The sequence below is a fragment of the Lissotriton vulgaris genome, chromosome 2_1 (assembly GCF_964263255.1).
Source record: "Lissotriton vulgaris chromosome 2_1, aLisVul1.2, whole genome shotgun sequence".
NCBI classification, from domain to species: domain Eukaryota; kingdom Metazoa; phylum Chordata; class Amphibia; order Caudata; family Salamandridae; genus Lissotriton; species Lissotriton vulgaris.
In genome coordinates, this window is record NC_141687.1 from 1227305164 (window position 1) to 1227324949 (window position 19786).

Sequence of the window (19786 nt, forward strand, 5' to 3'; positions counted from 1 at the left end):
CATGCCTTATGGGACTCTGTGGCACAGAGGCTACCTTCTCTGTCGTAGGAAGCCAGGAATGAGTTATTGCTGGTGGTGCAAGATGGCCGGGAGGCGACAAGTTTCACCATCAAATGTAGCATGGACACCGCTGATTCTGTTGGTAGAGCTACGGCTCAGTCAGTTGCTCTGCATGACTGCCTCAGAACCTGTGTTGAAGAGTCTCAAAGAATTGCAGTTTGATGGTGTCCATTTATTTGGTGAACAGGCTGATTCGACCTAACAAGGTGGTCGATCTGATAAGTCCATTTGAGTTATTTTGTAAGCTTGAGTTTGGTGTTCGAGCTGGTGTAGAGAAGGATCTACACGTCTGAGTTATGATATGTTTCATCTGGTACGTCCAGGATAGTGTTTTGCTTGATGCACAGATTTATTGATACCTTGTGTTTTTAATCATAGACAGTAGGGATTACAGAAGTTGTGTTCAACAATAAGTGGATTTTTTGGTTAATCTGCTAGCTGCAAAAGTACTGGACTCTGTCAATCACAGTTTATCAGTGTTTAATTTGTGCTATTTTGCTTATCTGAGCCCTGTTATACGAGCTTACAATTTGATTTACTCTGTAGAAGAGTTTAGGCTCAAGAGTGATACCACTATGGTATATACTATACTCTATATGGTGTATTGTTGGTGTGCTGTTGTGAGCATTTTTCAATGTGCATCTATATATATTCGGGAGGAGTTTACTCAGCTTATCCATTATTTGTCTCATGTTTAAGTGGATCAAGTTCTACTCTATATATAGAATTAGTTCTCTATGGTAAGTTTGAATTTGTACCCCATTGGAGCCTTGGGGTATATTATTTGCTCTTTAATGAGAGACTAAGGTGCAAAGATCTCTAAATAGGCATGTTAAGTGTCTCCTATGGTTTTGTGGGGTATGGAACTAAGGTGTCTGCCCCAAAAAGCATTTTCACAGAAGGTATCTGGTAGCCTACATTATTATTGATGTGGCTTCGGTTTTTGTCTGTCACTTACCTTCCGTTTACATGATAGGTGATGTTCTCTATGTCTGCTGATGTAGAACATTATTAGCCAATTGCTTGTTTTGTGAACCTTTATAATATTGTATTTCTATTCAGGTCCTGTCTTATGGTCAGAGATATTGAGCATGTTCATGTTTTCTCGCCATTAGTGATTGCTGGCTTTCCTGGTATTATATTATGCTATTTTAGATTTTCAGGCAGATATATTATCTTAAGTGATTCTATTCCTTCTATTGGAAAAGGTTATTTAATATTTTGTCCTTTACAGAATTGTCCTAACGCTGTGCGTTTATTACTAAACATTGTTTCTTTGTTCTTGAAGAACATTTACCTCTAATGCTGTACTACTTCTCTGCGAAGAATAAATATAGGGTTCTTTAAGGGGGAGAGGCATGGGCATCGAGGTTTCTACCCGTTGTAGAAGACTCTTATTTCTGACTTCAGAATCTTTGCACTCTTAAGGGTCAATTTCTTTTATTATGTATCTGTCTATAGTTGCTGGTAAGCAACTCTATTCCTTATGTCCTAGGTTAACACATTGTAAACCGTCGTTCCTAGAGGGTTAGACAGATTAATGTCTGACATTCTCACTGGTTAGATTGGGTTTTTTTAGAATTCCTTTTTAAAGTTTTAGATTTTGGTCTTTTACCAGATCGTTCGTAGATGGTCTCTATTCATAAATCATGGTCTTGTTCAGACCTTTGATTTAGTTAGGTTATCGAGATTTCTTTTTATTCTTGATATCCTATTTGATGCTATGCTACTATTGTTTACTGGTGGACTTTTAGGCAACTTGCTTTACCCTCATGGGTTGGATGCCATTGTATTTCTACGCATATAATCAAATACTGTTATGTCACTGTTATCTACCTGTGGATTATTGTCTCTATTTAGTATCTTTTATTATAGACATTTTCTTGTGGAAACATGGGCGTTTACCATGTTACTCCTATGTCTTCATATATGTATTTGTACTTTTGTGTATGTGGGATATTCTAGAGGTCCTTGTATATCTCTAGTTCTTTTTTCTATTTCTTAAAGGTCCTTCTACAGCTCTAGTTCTTTTATTCTATGGAATAGAAGGACTGCGTCTATGTCAACAGGGGCTGATGTTACCTTTGACTTCACTTTTATATAAACATTTGTTTTCTCCATGGAGGATGTATTTTTGTGTGTGGTTTATAGAGCCGTACTGACCTTCTATGGTTTACAGGTGTCGTTCTGTGGCTCGGACAGCTGTTCTGGGTTCACTGGGTTTGAACATGCTGTTTGGACTTGAATACATAACCAAATGACCTGGGTAGATTGTTCCCATGGTTTAAATGTCTTGTGACTTTATTTAGCTATGACTACTTCTGGGGGCCTTTTATATGGTTAGGGATGTTTCTGCCCACCTACATTCTCATAGATGTCAGACCTATTCTCTTCTTCTGGACAGGGTTAGAGACCTTTTATAGTTATAGTTCACAGACCCTCCTTCAGGGATGTTATGGCTTTGGCATTTGATTCTAAAGTAAGGAATCTATGGCTAGATGTCTCTATCAGATGAACAAGTTACTTATCTTTGGTAACACATTACCTGGTAGAGACAGGATCTAGCCACAGATTCCTCAACAACCCTCCCATCCTCCCTGCTCTGCAAAGTGGGTCCTGATTGGTCTCAATTCTTTTGTCTTCATTATTTGTTAAAAAAAAAAAAAAAATTAAATAGAGAGAAAAGAAGATCAGGAGAATCCAGTGATATTGGACATGGGGATTCTCGTCCATCTCAAGATTTTTATTGGCCATCAGTCTAGTTGACAACATTGCGCCTACAGTAATCCACACAGAACCGCAGTTCTGGGGTGGCACTGGGTGTAGTATCTTTGGGAACCAGTACCACTGGGCTGGACCAAGGACTGCTGGAGGGCTCGATCATCCTTCAAGCTAACATCGTAGACACCTCCTCTTTGATGCTAGCCTTCACTTTATCTGTCAACCTGTAAATCTTGTGCTTCACAGGTGGACTGTCCCCAGTGTCCATATTGTGAGTGCACCAATGGGTGACACCTAGGGTTAGTAAGAACAGAGTGTCAAATTGCCCCAGCAACTGGCGACTAGGAGTCCACAAGTCCACCAGGTAGGTGACACCACTCGTTTGCTCCCTGTAGGTGAAGAGAAGGCATAGCAAGAGGATTTTCCACGTAAGCCTCATGGGTTCTGACAGACACCCAGTCATGCCTTTCAGGGTATGGTTGAAACTCTCAAAAAAATCCAATACAAATCCATTACTCTGAGGGTAGTAAGGAGTGGTGAATTCATAGTTCTCCCCACACTCCTTGCACATGGCCTTCATGTACAGCATCATGAAGTTGGTACCCCGGTCAGATACCACCTCATTGGGAAACCCACAGGGGTACGGATCCCCTTCAGTGCCCGGGCCACGATGGGGGCTGTCACTGTCCTGCGAGGGATAGCTTCCGGGTGCCCGGTAGCATGGTCCACTTAGACCAGGATGAACCTGTTGCCCATGGTTGTCTTGGGATCCAGAGGCCCACAATGTCGATGCCCACCTGCTCGAAAGGGGTGCTCACAACATGGAGTGGTTGGAGGGGAGCATTACACTTTTCCCCACTCTTGCCACTTGCCTGGCAAGTTTGACAAGACCTACAAAATGCATCTGACTGCCTTTGCATTTGGGACCAGTAAAAGTAGGGGACAACCCTACACGCCTATCAAAGGTCTCTCCCTACCCCAAATGTCCTGCCAAAGACACATCATGAGCCAACCCTTGTCGGAAGGTTCTGAAACTCAGGGGTACCACCAGGCTTCTCCAGGCTCCGCAACCTTAGGCTCACTATAAAGGGCACCATTCTCCCAGTAAATCAAATATGACCAGGCCTCTTTATCAGCAACTTGGTCTTCAGCCTCCTGCCTAAGACTTATGAGAGTAGGGCATGTATTATGCTCCGCGCAGAAGTCTCTCCTGGTAGAACCCCCTTCTTGCTGCAAATGGGTCAGCTCAGGAGAGTATCCCAGTTCAGTCAACTCTTCCCTTGTTGGTTCCGGGGTGCCCCCCGCCCCTTCCTCAGGTTCAGCCTCCTCCCGTACCATGGGAATTTCAGGAGCGGGTTTCCTGCGCCCCTGCCCTTTCTCCTCTTGACAGACACCCAGGCCACTGTTTCAGGCTCCAGGTTCTCTTGATTATGCTGGGCTGCCATGTACTGTGTGGTCAGACAGGCCCACTCAGGCAACACCAACATTTCCAAGCATGACCTGAGGTTCACCTTCTTCCAGGCGGTATGCTCCAGGTCGTTCGCCAGCAGGCAATCCAAAAGTATGAACTGGGCTCACAGCTACCCTCAAAGAACCTGAGATCCTCCACCCGCCCCCACTGAAAGGAAACCTGAGCCACTTTTCAGAAGTGCTCACTGTAGTCTACTGCCACACCTTGGTGAAGTACATCTGGGACTACTTGCTCTTCAGACACCAGGTGACACCTGAAAGTAGTCACATTGGTGCCTGTGTCTCTTAGAGCCTTTGTCCATTGATGATCACCCACTGCCTGTAGTTCTTAGTGTTATCAGGCACTAGGCTTCCCTGGACCATCTACCTGTCCACTAATGAGAAAAGGGTCATATCAGCTGGGTCCACACACCTTCCTGGGACCAACTCCTTCCCAAGCACTACACTAGCCATCACCTTTGACTGCCCACCGGTACGGGCCTTTGCCTGCCTGGGACAGTTCGGGTCCCCTCTCATGTCGCCCTCCTGATCCCAAGCATAACTGTTGGATGCTGGCTCTCTATGTGCTATACCAAAAAGAGGTATAATGTGCAGAGAGTCCAATGAGTCCCAGAGGCTTTACAGAGGCTAAAGTAGATAATACTAATGGTCTCTTATATGAACAGGTCACAGGTTACAAGGAAGTGACAAGTAGCGGCCAATGGGCTCCTTACCTGGCCTGTCTTCACCCTCTATTATAACCACTTGCTATGAGAGGAAGGCATAGCCCTAGCCCTGATTGAATACGCCCCATAATCTTCAAGGTGGTGGGCACTGAAAAGTGGACTTCACCTGGCCTCCAGCACCTGAGGGGTGAAGGTAGCAATCGGGGGCACACCTCCTATTCTTTCTAAATTTCCCACTTGTCCTTCCACCAAAAAAGGGTATCTGGCAGTTGGTCTTTGTGTATTGCTCCTAGACAGTGATAATAAGGGAAGATAGGTGTTGGCAGGATGGGCCACTCTAAGTAAAAGGGTGGAGCTGTCCAACAACCACACTTGCCCATCATAAAGGCTCTGCCAGAGCACTCTCTCAAAGGGTTTTGTCTTTTGTGACCCAAGACAAGATGGAGCCAGGACCGGGAGGAAGGGAGATGCCTTCCTCCCCTGTGGTGGAAACCTGTAGAAGTTTCCTCCACTTTAGAGTGGGGACCAGTTATAAATTATGGACCCTTAACCGAACTCTTCAGTACACTTCTGGACCTGCTGAGCTGCTGAAAAAACTACCACTCTGCTGGATAGGATGAGAAGGACTGCATCTCTTGATCCAGTACACTCAAGTGGTGCCACCCCAGTCCTGGGTCCTTGGAAGTGGGCCTGTAGGTGCTCTGCCTGCCCATCTTTGGACCTAGCGGAACCAACACATCTCTGCTTTTTGGCGCAACCCTGACCAGAATCAACTCATCGCCTCTGCTGCATTGACTTTACCAGCGCAAGGTCTTTGCATCACCCTTACATCACTCAGCCCCATCAGAACTGCTGCTGTGTAATGCATCCCAACACAGTCCCTCACATTGCAAGGCTCTCATCATTTGCAGGCCTGATGACGGCGCAGAACTCCACATTGAAGGCCCTGCAGTTTATTCAGAACCAACCAGTGTCCAATGCATTTTCAACGCAGGACTCCACATTGCAAGCCCCCTCGTTGACGGCTGCCTCGACGAAGACACAGGACCTCGAATTGTAGCCTCGCAGCTCCTTGGAACCGACGCTGTGTGACACATCTCCAACCAGCGTCATCTCAGCTGTACAACACATCCTCGATGCAGGACTCTGCAATTCTTTTCACCGAGGAGATAAGGTGCCTAACTGGATCCCTTGAGCTGGCCCGTGCTCCATTGCAGTCGGCCTGAACTTGTGACTTTGGTCTAGTTCATTGCAACCAGATAACCACAGTTTGCACTTTCTACTTTTTGGCTCTATTTTCACTGAAATCTCTCTGAGAAAATATGCAATGCATCACCACAATATATCATGAGAGGAAAAGAAATCAAAGATCTCAACACCATGACAGAATGGTGAGAGACAAAAGTGACTTTGTCCCGGTCCAGCGCAGCTAGATAACTAAAGTTGATGCTTGTGCCTTTTGGCTCTATTTCCACTGAAATCTTAAAAATTGCATAGCTTCAATTCTACTGATTGGATTCATGTAATTTGGTCTTGTTTTATTTATTATAATTCACTTTATTCTTCTAAATTGGTGTGGGATTTTTCTTGGGTTATGTTTCCACTTTATTACTGTTTGAAGTGCTCAATAAATACTTTACACATTTCCTCAATCTTAAGCCATACTGCTTTTGTACCAAGCTACCAGAGGGTTCAGCACAGGTTGAGTTAGGGTTTGCTTGTACCTCCCCCTGACAAGGATTGGGGATTCTTGCTTGAGTAGTGTTTATACCCAAACCCTATTTCTTACAGTCGTCAAGACCAGCAGAGAAGGATAATCTCCTGCGATCATCAGGGAAACAAGGGACATCCGAAGAAATATTGAGAATACAAATAGGAGTGCTATAGATGTGGAAAAGCAGAATCACTATGAAAAAATGTCCAAGGTGTCACCACACGGTATCATGAGGAGAAGAAAAAATTTGCAATTTCTACATTATGCCAGAGCATCCACAAGTTCACCAAGGTTTCAAGCGACATTGCAAGCCACATCGAGAACACACAAATCATCATCACAAGTCACAAGTGAGATCCTTCTCGCCTATCTTGCAAGACTGTGATGTTTATGTATTCATGGTGGCACACCACAAAAGAATGAAGAAATGTACCTGAATGTACATTCGAATGGGGGACCATCATGTTCTGTTTGTCCTTGACATTGGAGCATCACTTAACTACGTCTGTGCTGCAGAATACCCCATGAACCCTTGCCTGGAACTAAGACGAGCTGATGTAAGAGTATACATGTGGATGGCCAAAAATCCCCTGCCATACGTAGGGTGGTTTAGAACAAACCCCACGTACCAAGACTGATCAATCAAGGCTGACATTCACTTTATTGATGACCCCCAGCAGCAGACTGGCTCCTAAGTCTACACACTGCAGAGTGTCTGATACTGATGGCAGTCCTATACACGGTGGAAGACAAGCCCCTGATCGTGCACAAGTATCCAGAGCTATACAGAGACCTCGGGAAAATTGCAAACTTCCAAGTCCAACTGCACATCGATGAGCAGGTGAAACCATTAGCATAGTACCACAGAAAAGTGCCTTTCCACCCTCAGAGAGCAGTAGAGGACGAATTGCAAGAATTATTAGAGGTGGACATCATTGAAAGATTCAAGAGTCCAACGCCATTGGTATCACCAATAGTAAGGTGTCAATCACATTTCATAATAACCAGGTGATTTCTCTCCCATCTTCATTTCCTACTGCTCAACTGTCAATGGACATAAAGAGGTTGCATAAATTAGACGCTGGAACTCAAATCTTCCGGATTGATCATTACATGTTTGTTGATTTCCAAAGAAACATGAAGGGAACAAGCGTCAGGAAGCAAACCATATCACATCATATTTCTCTACCAGTAAGATATTTTTTTGAACAGACATGTTCCCACAGAGGGTTTTTGTGTTCATTTGGCCAGCTACTTCAGCCATATTAACAGATATTCCACTCCAGTAGGCGTGTGGCCCTCAGTATATTCTTTTACTAAACATTATTGTGGAAATGGGCGAAAGAAAACATGACCAATTTTTCAGGCCAAAGTTCAGTGTTTTCTGTTCTAAATTTCTGTTATTTAGCCTCACCCTTTCCAGGATTGGGTTCTGTGGGAAGTGGTACATGTAAGGATCTGTGGGAACAAGGGTTAAGCATGCAATTCTGTGTGTGTGTCTTTCTGAAGCTCCTGCTGTCCATTTTGTGAAGTTGCGAATGAAACGTCTGTTGCTAATTCCTTTGTATTAGTGCATTAAAGTAAATCCTAAGCTACTTTCACTCTCTTTCTGCACAAATTCGTTCTCCTAATTGCTTGTTCTTCTATCACATTGATTGCTTTGAAAATTTACCTCAAAATCCTCTTTTAAGGGTTACAGGCGAATGAAAATTTTGGTTGAAAATTGTGGCAGAGTGAACTACGGGCTCAAGCTGGATGACCAACGCAAAGGTGGGTTTTCTATGTCTTACCATAAATGGGAGCACAGGGAAAAACAGTAAACTTGGGGAACTTGGACTACCGAATAACTCTCTTTAAGTTTTGCAAACTTTAAAGGTGGACAGGAAAGTACTTTGTAATGGACGCTAACACCTAGCAAGAGACAATGTAAACAGCAATTGAAAAGCAACACAGATCCAGGCTTCTAGAATAATGTAAGAGTAGTTGGTTTGTTCATTAGAACCCTGCTGTCCCGAAAGGAGTCCTGCATTCTAGTCACTGTTATGCCTTCTGCTACCTGGTCCACATAGCCCATGGTCATGCTGGTAATCCAAAGACAATGAGGTGGTGTAAGAGGAGTTAAACTGTCCAGCACACATCCCCCATTGCTTACTAAATTCTGTAAATGAGTGAGCTGTTCCGTGAATGTATCACCTACATTTATACTGACATTTCGTGTAAATAATTTTTTCACATGACCGCTAGAGTTGTGAGGATAGTACTTAGAAATAATGGACTTAACACACAATAGCTTATTCCTAAGGTAGATTTGGACACCTACATAAGGCCCTGATGATTTGCCATTGACTTGCAAGAGCATTTAAGGAATGAAGCATGTTGACCCTTTTTAGGAACTAAGGTGCATTCTACTCCTTAGTGGTGCTTACCTTTGTAGAATTAACACCAGTGACGTGTTGATACATTCACGGAACAGCTCACTCATTTAGAGAATTCATGCTGGAAATCCCCAGTACTTTTCAAAAGCAATAAAGTGTGTTAAATTAGGGGTGTGTAAAATGTGTGTACTTGGTCTTCACGTAAATATGCAAAGTTATGGCAAAATGTCACATAATTACATTAAATGCGAATGCACAATTTCACATTATATTTTATTGTGAAATGCTTCATCATGTCAATTATTGGCATGAGGTTGCATTTAAACGGAAGCACTGTGAATAACAGCCACTATCAGCCCAGTGTCTAACAGAGTTCAACAGCACACAAACAACTGTATCTGCCCAGTGTCTATCAGAGTAGGGAAACACCAACAACTATTTTTCAAAGGAAGTAAACCACTCTCCAGCATCTGGCAATGTTTTAATCCAAAAGCCCAGGAGCACTCTCGTCTTCCTTGTTTTCCCACATACTCTAATTGGCATACTGCCCTGAGCTGTCACATGTAACTCAATGTCTCCTTTCTGTATTGGCCACACATCTAAAGCATATTGTATAGCCTCATTTGCTGATTCAAAAGCTTATTGCGACTGCTCTCCCCACTCGAAATATTGTTTAAAAATATCTTTTTTCAAAATTTCTTCCATAAGTCTCTGCATAGGATCTCAATGTAAACCAAAGTTTATCATTCACTGACCAGTCTGACTCAAATTCAAATTCAAAATGCTTTATTTGGTATATATATATATATATATATATATATATATATATATATATATATATATACATATATATATAACCATATAGCAACAAAAAAAACAAGGCATACAACATGACATTTACATGTACAAAAGTATTTAGCCCATCAGTATCAACATTAAATTCTAAATCATCAGATGCCAAGTACAGACGAATAGTAATCCTCCTTGAGCAAAAATACACATAGTAGTACTATTTACATTTATAATGCATGTGCAAAGTTCGCAATAAAGTGAGATATGCTAACAATCAGTAAAGGTAGTACATGATTTGTCGATAAAGTTAATACATACTGTGCAATTTCTAAAGACGTATGTGCAAAATTCGCAATATTAAAGGGGAATTTTCGTGCAGATATGCATTTTAAAATATATGTGGCTACATAAAAGGTTAAATATTGTCTGCATAGCTGCCTTAGTGCATCGTACCTCATGTTTTAAAAAGATGGGTTTTAAATAAAATTTCCTAAAAGAAGTATAAAATTTACAAAACAGCATAAAATGACAGCTACTCTGCTTAGACGTACCATCACAAGGGCATAGGGAGGTGCTGTGCTGCTTAATCAAACGCTTAATTTAACTCCTCTTACACCACAAAGTGGTGCACGATACCCAAGCGTAAGCGAGTTAATACAAAACGATGGGAGCTTCTTGTACTACTGTTAGATACGATTGGAAGCCTTCGCTTACGCTATACTCCTGATAAAGAGTAAAAGTGCTTTGTTTCGCGCATTCGATGATCCTGGCGTTCCTTTTATATTTTAAAAAACATTCTTTAAGCACTTTTTTAGATATAGAAGCACCCAGCTCCAACTCATGAAAAGGGTCAAATTCATAAAGTATTTTATACCAAAATTGAATGTGTCTAAGCCATGGTATACGTGAACAATAGTCAAGCTTTAGACAGTCATTTATCACATCCTGGGTAAATTTGGTTTCAGTTTTTGACCAGATTGATCGCCATAAGGCCAGCGGGCGCAGGGCTGTTAAATCCTTGACATAATTTAGGCCCACTTCCCTATGAATTATCTCAGTGGAGGCTGAAGCCGGGGCACAGAGCATGCGTTTCAGAAATAAGTTTTCCTCATTCTGAATTAGCTTGCCACTGTGAGTGTGGTAACCCCATACGCCCTCCCTGTATAAGGCTGATGACAGACACCTTGAGTTGTAGATTGACACCATCTCCTTGATTCTGCGGCCCCCTAGTTTAGCAGCGAATCTAAAAACACTGTTAGTGTTCCTAACCATTTTAAAACGTACGCTTTCCTGTTCATTGGCCCACCTTCCATCTCCAGAAAATTTAATGCCGAGGTAACAGAACTTTTTAACAGTTTCTAATTTCTCCTCATCTAGATAAAAAGTCCTATTTTGTCTGATCTTCTTCCCACATGACATTGCAAATGTTTTACCTTTATTAATTAACAATTTCCTACTAGTTATAAAAGTCTGGAATTTGTTAATAAGGAGTTGGAGACCATTTTGAGTACGTGACAGGAGGATGCGTCATCCGCGTACAAAAGTATTGGGATGGGGTTACCATTAATAAAAGGAGCATCCGCTGAGGTTGATCTAAGAATTAACTCAATTTGATTTATGAATAGAGAAAATAAAAGGGGTGCTAAAACGCATCCTTGCCGAATGCCTCTATTAATCTTAAAAAAGGGGGTACATTCACCAGCAATACCAAATCGGACTTTACTGGACAAATTTTCATAAAGTCTTGCCAGGAAATGGATAATCTCTGTCGGTGCTCCCATTTCTAATAAAACCTGCCATAAAAGAGAATGTTCAACCAAATCAAATGCAGAGCTTAGATTGGCGAAACATAAAAATAAATTACCTTCTTTGGCTTTTGTGTATTTACTAATGATAAGCTTGAGATTTACACACTGCTCCATCGTTCCCATCCCCCTTCTGAACCCGTACTGCACTGCTGAGTAAATGGTATTTTCTTCAGCCCAAATTTCTAATCTGTCTAGGAGGATTCTACTTAGAACCTTAATTGACGAGTCCAGGAGGGAGATGGGACGATAATTGCATGCCTCTGACCTTGAACCCTTCTTAAAAGGCTGAACAATAATCGACTGGCCCCATGTCGGTGGCAACTTGTCTTCAATAGCAGCATTAAATAAGCGTGTCAATATGGGTGCCCATAGATTCATCTCGTGCTTATAGAGGTCCACTGGTACCCCGTCGGGGCCCGGGGCTTTAGCGCCCTTACTCTTTCTTAGTTCCTCGTATACCTCAGTCAAAGTGATAGATATCTGCTTTATCTGCCATTTCGATTTGTTTTCCGTAATTGTATCTAAAATCAACCCATCTGAGTTAAAAATCCTAGAAAAATGAACTTACATGGGAGGTTATTTCGGGGATATTTTCATTCTTTAAAAATGGACAATTAATAGTCTCCCAAAATAACTTATTGTTTTTTGTGACCGCCGCCATATCCAGGTTAGACCAAGCCTCGTTTTGTAATTCTTTTTTCCGCATTGCCAACAAGATCTTATAGTTATGGCGCTCCTCCCTAATTTTTTACTATATCTCTTGGCTTGACATCTAGAGCCAGTTTTAGTTTAGTTAATGCCTGGGCACAATTTTTGTCAAACCAGACCACCTGGGTTGTCCTCATCTTCCGACTCCTAGCAGTCAGTAAATCTTCAATTACCATATTTATTTTACATAAATTGGTAAGCAAATTACCAGAGGTCACCTCGTTACCCAGACAGTAGCTTATTTCTGCACTACATTTAAATTGAACATCCACCAAAAGTTGATCGGGGTTAATACTGACCCATTTTATTCTCATGCCATTCGGTCTTTCAGCTGTAATCCCTTGAATGGGTCTCCCATGGGTATAGGTTTTACTCCCCCAACCATACAGTGTCAGTGAAATGCTATTGTGATCACTCACAGTATGCTCAACTACCCATAAATTGGAGTAAGCTGAACCACAGGACACGAGAATGTGGTCAATATTGGAATGGGGATCCCTTCCTTTAAATGATGGACACTCTCTGTTGTCACTATTTTTAGTGCAGTCCAGCAACTCCAAATCCAATTTAGCAACTAAGTTGTTCAATACATTTCCATAGTTGGTATGAGGGAAATGATTGTGTGGAGCGCTGTCTCTACTATCCTGCTCACCTAGGTGACCACAGATCCCCTTTTGTGCATGTCTACAGGCTTGTATGTTGAAATCTCCTGCCCAGAGGATGACCGGTGGATCTCTGGATTGGGCTAGAATTCCCTCTATTGCCCTCCCTATGTCTTGGATTATGAATCCCCTGTTAACAACGAAAATATTGTTATAAAAATTAATTATAACCAGGTCCCTGCCTTTATCGGGCTCCAAACGCAATAACTGTGCATACGGGGCAACCTCGGAATAACTCCCAAATATAAACTTGGTTAGCATAGGTGACACCAAAGTTAAAAGCCCGCCTTTCGCCCTGCCTGCTGCAGGAATTGCTGCATCTACACAATAGGATGTATAGCCCTCAACATAGATTTGTTCTCTATGCCATGTCTCCTGAAGACAAATTATATCGTACCCTTGTGTAGTGAAGCTCTTCCAGAATGGGGTAATTAATTTCCCAGCAATTCCCGCTATATTCCATGTGGTGATGTTAAGACCTTTGTCAATTATATCATGTAGAATAGTATGGGGTTGAGCTATTGCTAGACTGTCAGTTAAACTGGCATCTATAGCAGAAGAGGTGTTACGTTGGGCTATAGTTACAGTCGTATGCATGCCATCTCTTGCTAACCCCTCTTTGTTGTGACTGCCTGCGCTCTTCTGGCCAGCCACTTCTGAATCAGTTTCGGGTCTAGGCGATGTCTCCCTAGAGCCAACTGTGCATCCCTGAGAAGCCTTTCCCCTGCTATCAGCTGATACATCATCTGCATGCAATGGTATAAATTGGTTCCTGAGTCAATCAATCTCATCAATTGAATCAAATGCCTGAAATCTATTGTAGGTAAGTATTGAAAAGCTGTCCCAAAGTTTAGGTAAAGGGGCAAAATTATGGGAGTAATGTAATGGTTAGCTCTGGGATGATCATTCATTTGTACTTTAGATTGATTGCCTGACTGGCCCCTATAAAAATAGTCTAACGGGAGTAGAGTTGTATTGTATTCCCAGTTTGAAGTCATCGGTGACTTTAGGATTGAGTACCTGGCCCAGTCTGGTGTCCTGAAATTGATAATGATACAGTCACCATCAATTTCCTTTTTACTGAGGCCCAACCAACCTACTCTCTGAGTCATGATTATCTGGTTTGCCCCATGCATGGGAAAGCCACAGTTTCTAGAAAGCCAATGCAGTGTTTTATTTTTAAGTGTTTCTTAATTTTCGGATTGGGTAGGCTTTAGCTTTGGGACGTTAGCAAGAATAACTACATAAGCACTACATTCAGGAGGCAAATTTATCACAGCAGGAATTACATTACAAATTTTTCGCACAGGCACTGCCCTGCTCATACTAATAAGTTCTGAACTGGCTTTCTTCGTTTGTTCTGCTGACCCTGTATGCCCTGTAATAATAGAAGGGCCATTGGAAGGTAATTTTTCCGGAACAGTGGCTGTACTAGTTGGTGCAAGGCGACTATTTTCTCTCGGGCCGCCACTAGCCAGGTTATTTGTAGATCTTTCCATGTGTACAGTTTCCTGAGCTATGGCATGTCTAGGTGCAATTGTGCTATTCTGATCCTCTTTATCTAATGTATTTCCTTTCTTGGGTACTTCAGCGTGAGTTGCGTTGCTATATTTCTCCATTTTATTACTGAGTTTATGTGTATTTCCCTAGCCATGTTATCAATTGTGTCATGGATCGGTTTCATTAGCTCAATTAGTTTACGGTAAATAGCTTCCATATCAATAATATTTGGGGGTACTAGAGTAGTTAATTTGGACCTTGTTGTAACCATAGTTCCTTGTGGTAAGTTGTTATTAGCCGTGTTTTTATTTGTGATTTTCAGGCCCCCTTTTTTTTGTCTCTTAGATTTCTGTAAGACAGCAGGCACAGTTATATTAACGGGGGTTACAGGAGCAGCTACTAGTGATAAGTCAGGGGTTCTAGAAATACGCAAGCTATCTTCATCTATTCTAACCACATCTGCTTCTTGATTAAAACTGACAGAAGCCACAGAGGCTACTGGCAGATGTGGGCTTAACTCTGTTTGTTTCCCTGGAAGCGAACTTAGCCCCAATGAGAGACGCCTTTCTGTGCGGTCAATTTCTTTGGCCAAAGCACTACCTGCCTTAACTAAATAATTGTCTATGGTGTTACAGGCACCCGCAGGAACTGGCTGTTCTTTCTTCTTCCCCATTGTTGGCAAATGATCGAGTAACCAATGGATAAATGCAACAAATATTCACTTGGGCACGAGCAAACAATAACAACGCACTAGGCAGCAAGCTTACCACTTAGTCCTCTACTATATAGGGCGACGTTATATAGTCCATACAGGTCCTGTTTGTTCCTTCAAAGGGTGTAAAAATGAATGATAAGGAGGGTGGGCCAGCCCAGCCTCGGCCGGCCCCGGACGGCCACAGACGGCCCGGGCTTAGCCCGGCGCTGTCCCACGCACCTTTCCGCGACGCGGGGGCTGCGTTGCTTCTTATGCACCTCCTGGCGCGAGAGGTGCCGGTGTCAGCGGGTTCCACTTCCGGTGCGGGGAAGTCTGGGGATTGTAGTGCAGGAGTCTCCCTCCGCTCTGCGGCTGCTCAAGGGTGTTAGCTGCGGCGGCGGGAGGGAGACAAACAGGCAGCAGCTCTTTAGGTAAGCCCCCAAAACAGCAAGGTCGCCCACTCCACCGGGGCTGCGTTGCTTCTTATGCGCCTCCTGGCGCGAGAGGTGTCGGCGAGTTCCGCTTCCGGTGCGGGGAAGTCTGGGGATTGTAGTGCATGAGTCTCCCTCCGCTCTGCGGCCGCTCAAGGGTGTTAGCTGCGGCGGTGGGAGGTAGACAAACGGCAGCAGCTCTTTAGGTAAGCCCCCAAAACAGCAAGGTCGCCCACTTCACCGGGGCTGCGTTGCTTCTTATGCGCCTCCTGGCGCGAGAGGTGCCGTGTCAGCGGGTTCCGCTTCCGGTGCGGGGAAGTCTGGGGATTGTAGTGCAGGAGTCTCCCTCCGCTCTGCGGCCGCTCAGAGATGTTAGCTGCGGCGGCGGGAGGGAGACAAACAGGCAGCAGTTCTTTAGGTAAGCCCCCAAAACAGCAAGGTTGCCCACTCCACTGGGGCTGCGTTGCTTCTTATGCGCCTCCTGGCGCGAGAGGTGCCGGTGTCAGCGAGTTCCGCTTCCGGTGCGGGGAAGTCTGGGGATTGTCGTGCATGAGTCTCCCTCCTCTCTGCGGCCGTTCAAGGGTGTTAGCTGCGGCGGCGGGAGGGAGACAAACAGGCAGCAGCTCTTTAGGTAAGCCCCCAAAACAGCAAGGTCGCCCACTCCAACGGGGCTGCGTTGCTTCTTATGCGCCTCCTGGCGCGAGAGGTGCCGTGTCAGCGGGTTCCGCTTCCGGTGCGGGGAAGTCTGGGGATTGTAGTGCAGGACTCTCCCTCCGCTCTGCGGCCGCTCAAGGATGTTAGCTGCGGCGGCGGGAGGGAGACAAACAGGCAGCAGCTCTTTAGGTAAGCCCCCAAAACAGCAAGGTTGCCCACTCCACCGGGGCTGCGTTGCTTCTTATGCGCCTCCTGGCGCGAGAGGTTCCGGTGTCAGCGAGTTCCGCTTCCGGTGCGGGGAAGTCTGGGGATTGTAGTGCATGAGTCTCCCTCCGCTCTGCGGCCGCTCAAGGGTGTTAGCTACGGCGGCGGGAGGGAGACAAACAGGCAGCAGCTCTTTAGGTAAGCCCCCAAAACAGCAAGGTCGCCCACTCCAACGAGGCTGCGTAGCTTCTTATGCGCCTCCTGGCGCGAGAGGTCTCAGCGGGTTCCGCTTCCGGTGCGGGGAAGTCTGGGGATTGTAGTGCAGGAGTCTCCCTCCGCTCTGCGGCCGCTCAAGGGTGTTAGCTGCGGCGGCGGGAGGGAGACAAACAGGCAGCAGCTCTTTAGGTAAGCTCCCAAAACAGCAAGGTAGCCCCAGTCTGACTCATGACTGTACCCCACAACCGCTAATTGTAACAGGCTGATTTTTTTATCTTCTCTGTAATTCCTAAAATGTTCCTGTACAGCGAAGTTAACGTTAAGTGCACAAAACTTTGCAGCTATTTCTCGGTTTAAAATAACATCAGAGGCTCCTATATAAAACAAACGTACAATCCATGTTAGCAAAGCCTCCCCTGGTTTTTGCCGGAATCTGTCCAAAATTCCATGAATCTTTTGCGGAGTAAAGTCCTCCAGAAAACTCATTGAAACCTCCTGTGAGTATTGTGAATTAACCTGCAGCTCTTGTTGGAGCCCTGGCTGTATGTGAACAGAATTCCTGTCTTTCGACTCACTCTGGCTATCTGAAAGTCTAGTAATTTATACTGTGTCACACACACAACATCTTGCTCATTAATATATCAGAATTCTTTATAAATTCAAGCAACTGCTGTTGTTACGTTTTCTAACTGCACACATTTTTCATACATCCTACGAAAAGCATTCAAAAGAATCCAACCTTTTCTCCCTGAAGTGCTAAGCTCTTTTCCCTCTTCAGAGGAAACGTTCTGCAAACATTTAAATATCTGTGCTTGCCCCTCGTCTGTTAAACATGCATACGAGGCATCTTCCCACCTCAACAGCTCAGTTAGAATTTGGGAATCTGCAACTGAAAACATTGTATTTTGAGAAAAAGTTTCCTCCTTTCCCTTTCAAAACCAAACCCACTCCTGATACCTAAATATCTTGCTTTACACTCCCAAATAAAATTAATTCAGCACTCCCAAGGAGAGGTACTCTGTAAAACAAGAAGAAAGAACCTGGAAAGGAGGCTCAACACTCATAAATGAGGCACATCAAAAGACAGTTTCAAAATAAGGCGTGGGGTTTTATTATATATATATGGGTGTGTGTGTGTGTGTGTGTGTATGCAGGCAAGTAATAATAGCACTTACAAGTAATCAAATACATGGGATAAAACACAAGCAGATAATAATGGAACACTCATAAGTCAAATAATATGAGAGCAAAACATGAGCAGATAATAATAATGGTAAAACACATGCAAATAGTAATAATGAAACATTCACAAGTCAAATAAATTTATAGCACAACATAAGAAGATTATAATAATGGAACATTAATAAATAAAATGCAAGAAAATAGAACACAAGCAAAGAATAATGATAATGAAACACACGCAAGCCAAATAATAATTGAGCATAACATAAGCAGATTATAATAATGGAATGCTCATAAATCAAATGCATAAGAGCAAATCAAATAATAATGGACATCCGATGCAAGAAACGAGCACTGTCCAATGTCAGAGATAAACACTATCAAATGAAAGACTCACTTATAAAGAGCATAACATAAAAACATCACAGAGCAATTAAACTCATAGCTCACACATCACCTTTGAGAGCACATAATTCTAGTCAGCTTGACTGGGAAGCCTTTCAGTCATCCAGAAGTCCGAATGGGAGCAAAACTTTCTTGTGACGATGCGTCCATCTCAAGAATGAGCTTTAGTATGTCCGCCAAAACTTCCCGTCTTTAATACTCTTTACTAACACTGACAGAGACTTCTAGAAGTTCCCCCTCCCTTCATCTATTGCAAATCCAAAGCTGGCCATACTGGTCTGTTCCATGGTCAAGACTGAAGCTGGTCGAACCCCTGTGTTTTGTCTCCGAGATAGAGAAGTACATTCCATGCATTTCTCTCTCTTGCTTTCAAACGCCCATCCCACATGCTTGGTTTCAAGCAAGTCTGTTTTGCTCTGTGCTGAGAAGAAAGTCAACAATCCACTCTGAAGCTGCTTGGAGACACAAAATAAAATCACAAGTCAAAATGCAAGACCATAAAATTATGTCATACATTCAAGATGGAGTAAGTTAAAAGACATAGAGTCAATTAAAACACCTGTAGTCAAAGGTCATCACTTAATCCCAATACATGTGAGGGCATTTAGCTCTACAGTGCTCTGCCCTCCAGATTATGAGTTTCCTCGTGTCTGGCAAGCTTTTTTTGCCCGTGCCTCTGAAAATGGGCTCCTCAATGGAACGCCAAAAACATTTCTTCATACCATGGACTGTAAAGTGCATGCCATCCAGGGACTGGGATGCATACACACAGGGGGGTCAAATGCTGTGCCCGCCTGTATGCTTCCCCATGCACATGGGCAACAGAGGGCTCTGTAGGGCCCCTTTTGTTGTAGGACCGCCAGCATTTTCATGGAGTAAAGACCTCCATGATACTTCTGGCAGTCCTGAAACTGGCCATATGCATGGCGGTGCCGCAGCGGCATCACCCGCATATTGCTGAACCCCTGACTGGCGTGCCACTGCCAAGGAACGACGGTACCCTGGTGGTTGCAGCGGTGCAATGGCGTTCAGACTGCCTAAGTTGTAATAAGGTAGACTGCCTAGGTTGTAATTAGGCAGACTGCCTAAGTTGTAATTGGGCAAGCAGACCGCCAGTTCAGTAGTGGCAGGACCACCACTGCTGCAACTCGTAATTAGGCCCTTAGAGTGTTGTAAATAAAACAACACTGTCAGAGATACTAATATTTGTAGGGTTTAGTTGTAGTTGTTCACAGCCTTACTCTGATCTCTGAAAGCAGTAGACACACACACCAATTGGTGTTTATAATGATTAGTTATTTATTATGTACAATCAGCACACAAACCTTGTATATATTATTGATAACAATTATTATTATTATTTGAGCGTGAATGTTGGAAAAACACTATGTATTATATATCACACATTCTTATTGTCTGCAGTAACTAGTGTAGACCAGGAAGTCTCTGGCTTTCTCTATGAGAGCTACTTCTGGTCAAGGAAAATCATCACGAGCTACTAACACATTTTATCATTGCACAATAT

General features: G+C 43.5%; 1 protein-coding gene across 2 annotated transcripts in view; it reads left to right on the forward strand.

Annotated features, from left to right (window-relative positions):
• GLB1L2 (galactosidase beta 1 like 2) overlaps positions 1 to 19786 on the forward strand; it is a 1156973-nt gene that overhangs the window by 877189 nt on the left and 259998 nt on the right. For both annotated transcript variants that reach the window (XM_086956948.1, XM_086956947.1), the window contains exon 15: positions 8322 to 8400. In XM_086956948.1, coding sequence (XP_086813074.1) covers positions 8322 to 8400 — 79 coding nt within the window. The remainder of the gene's footprint in view (positions 1 to 8321; positions 8401 to 19786) is intronic.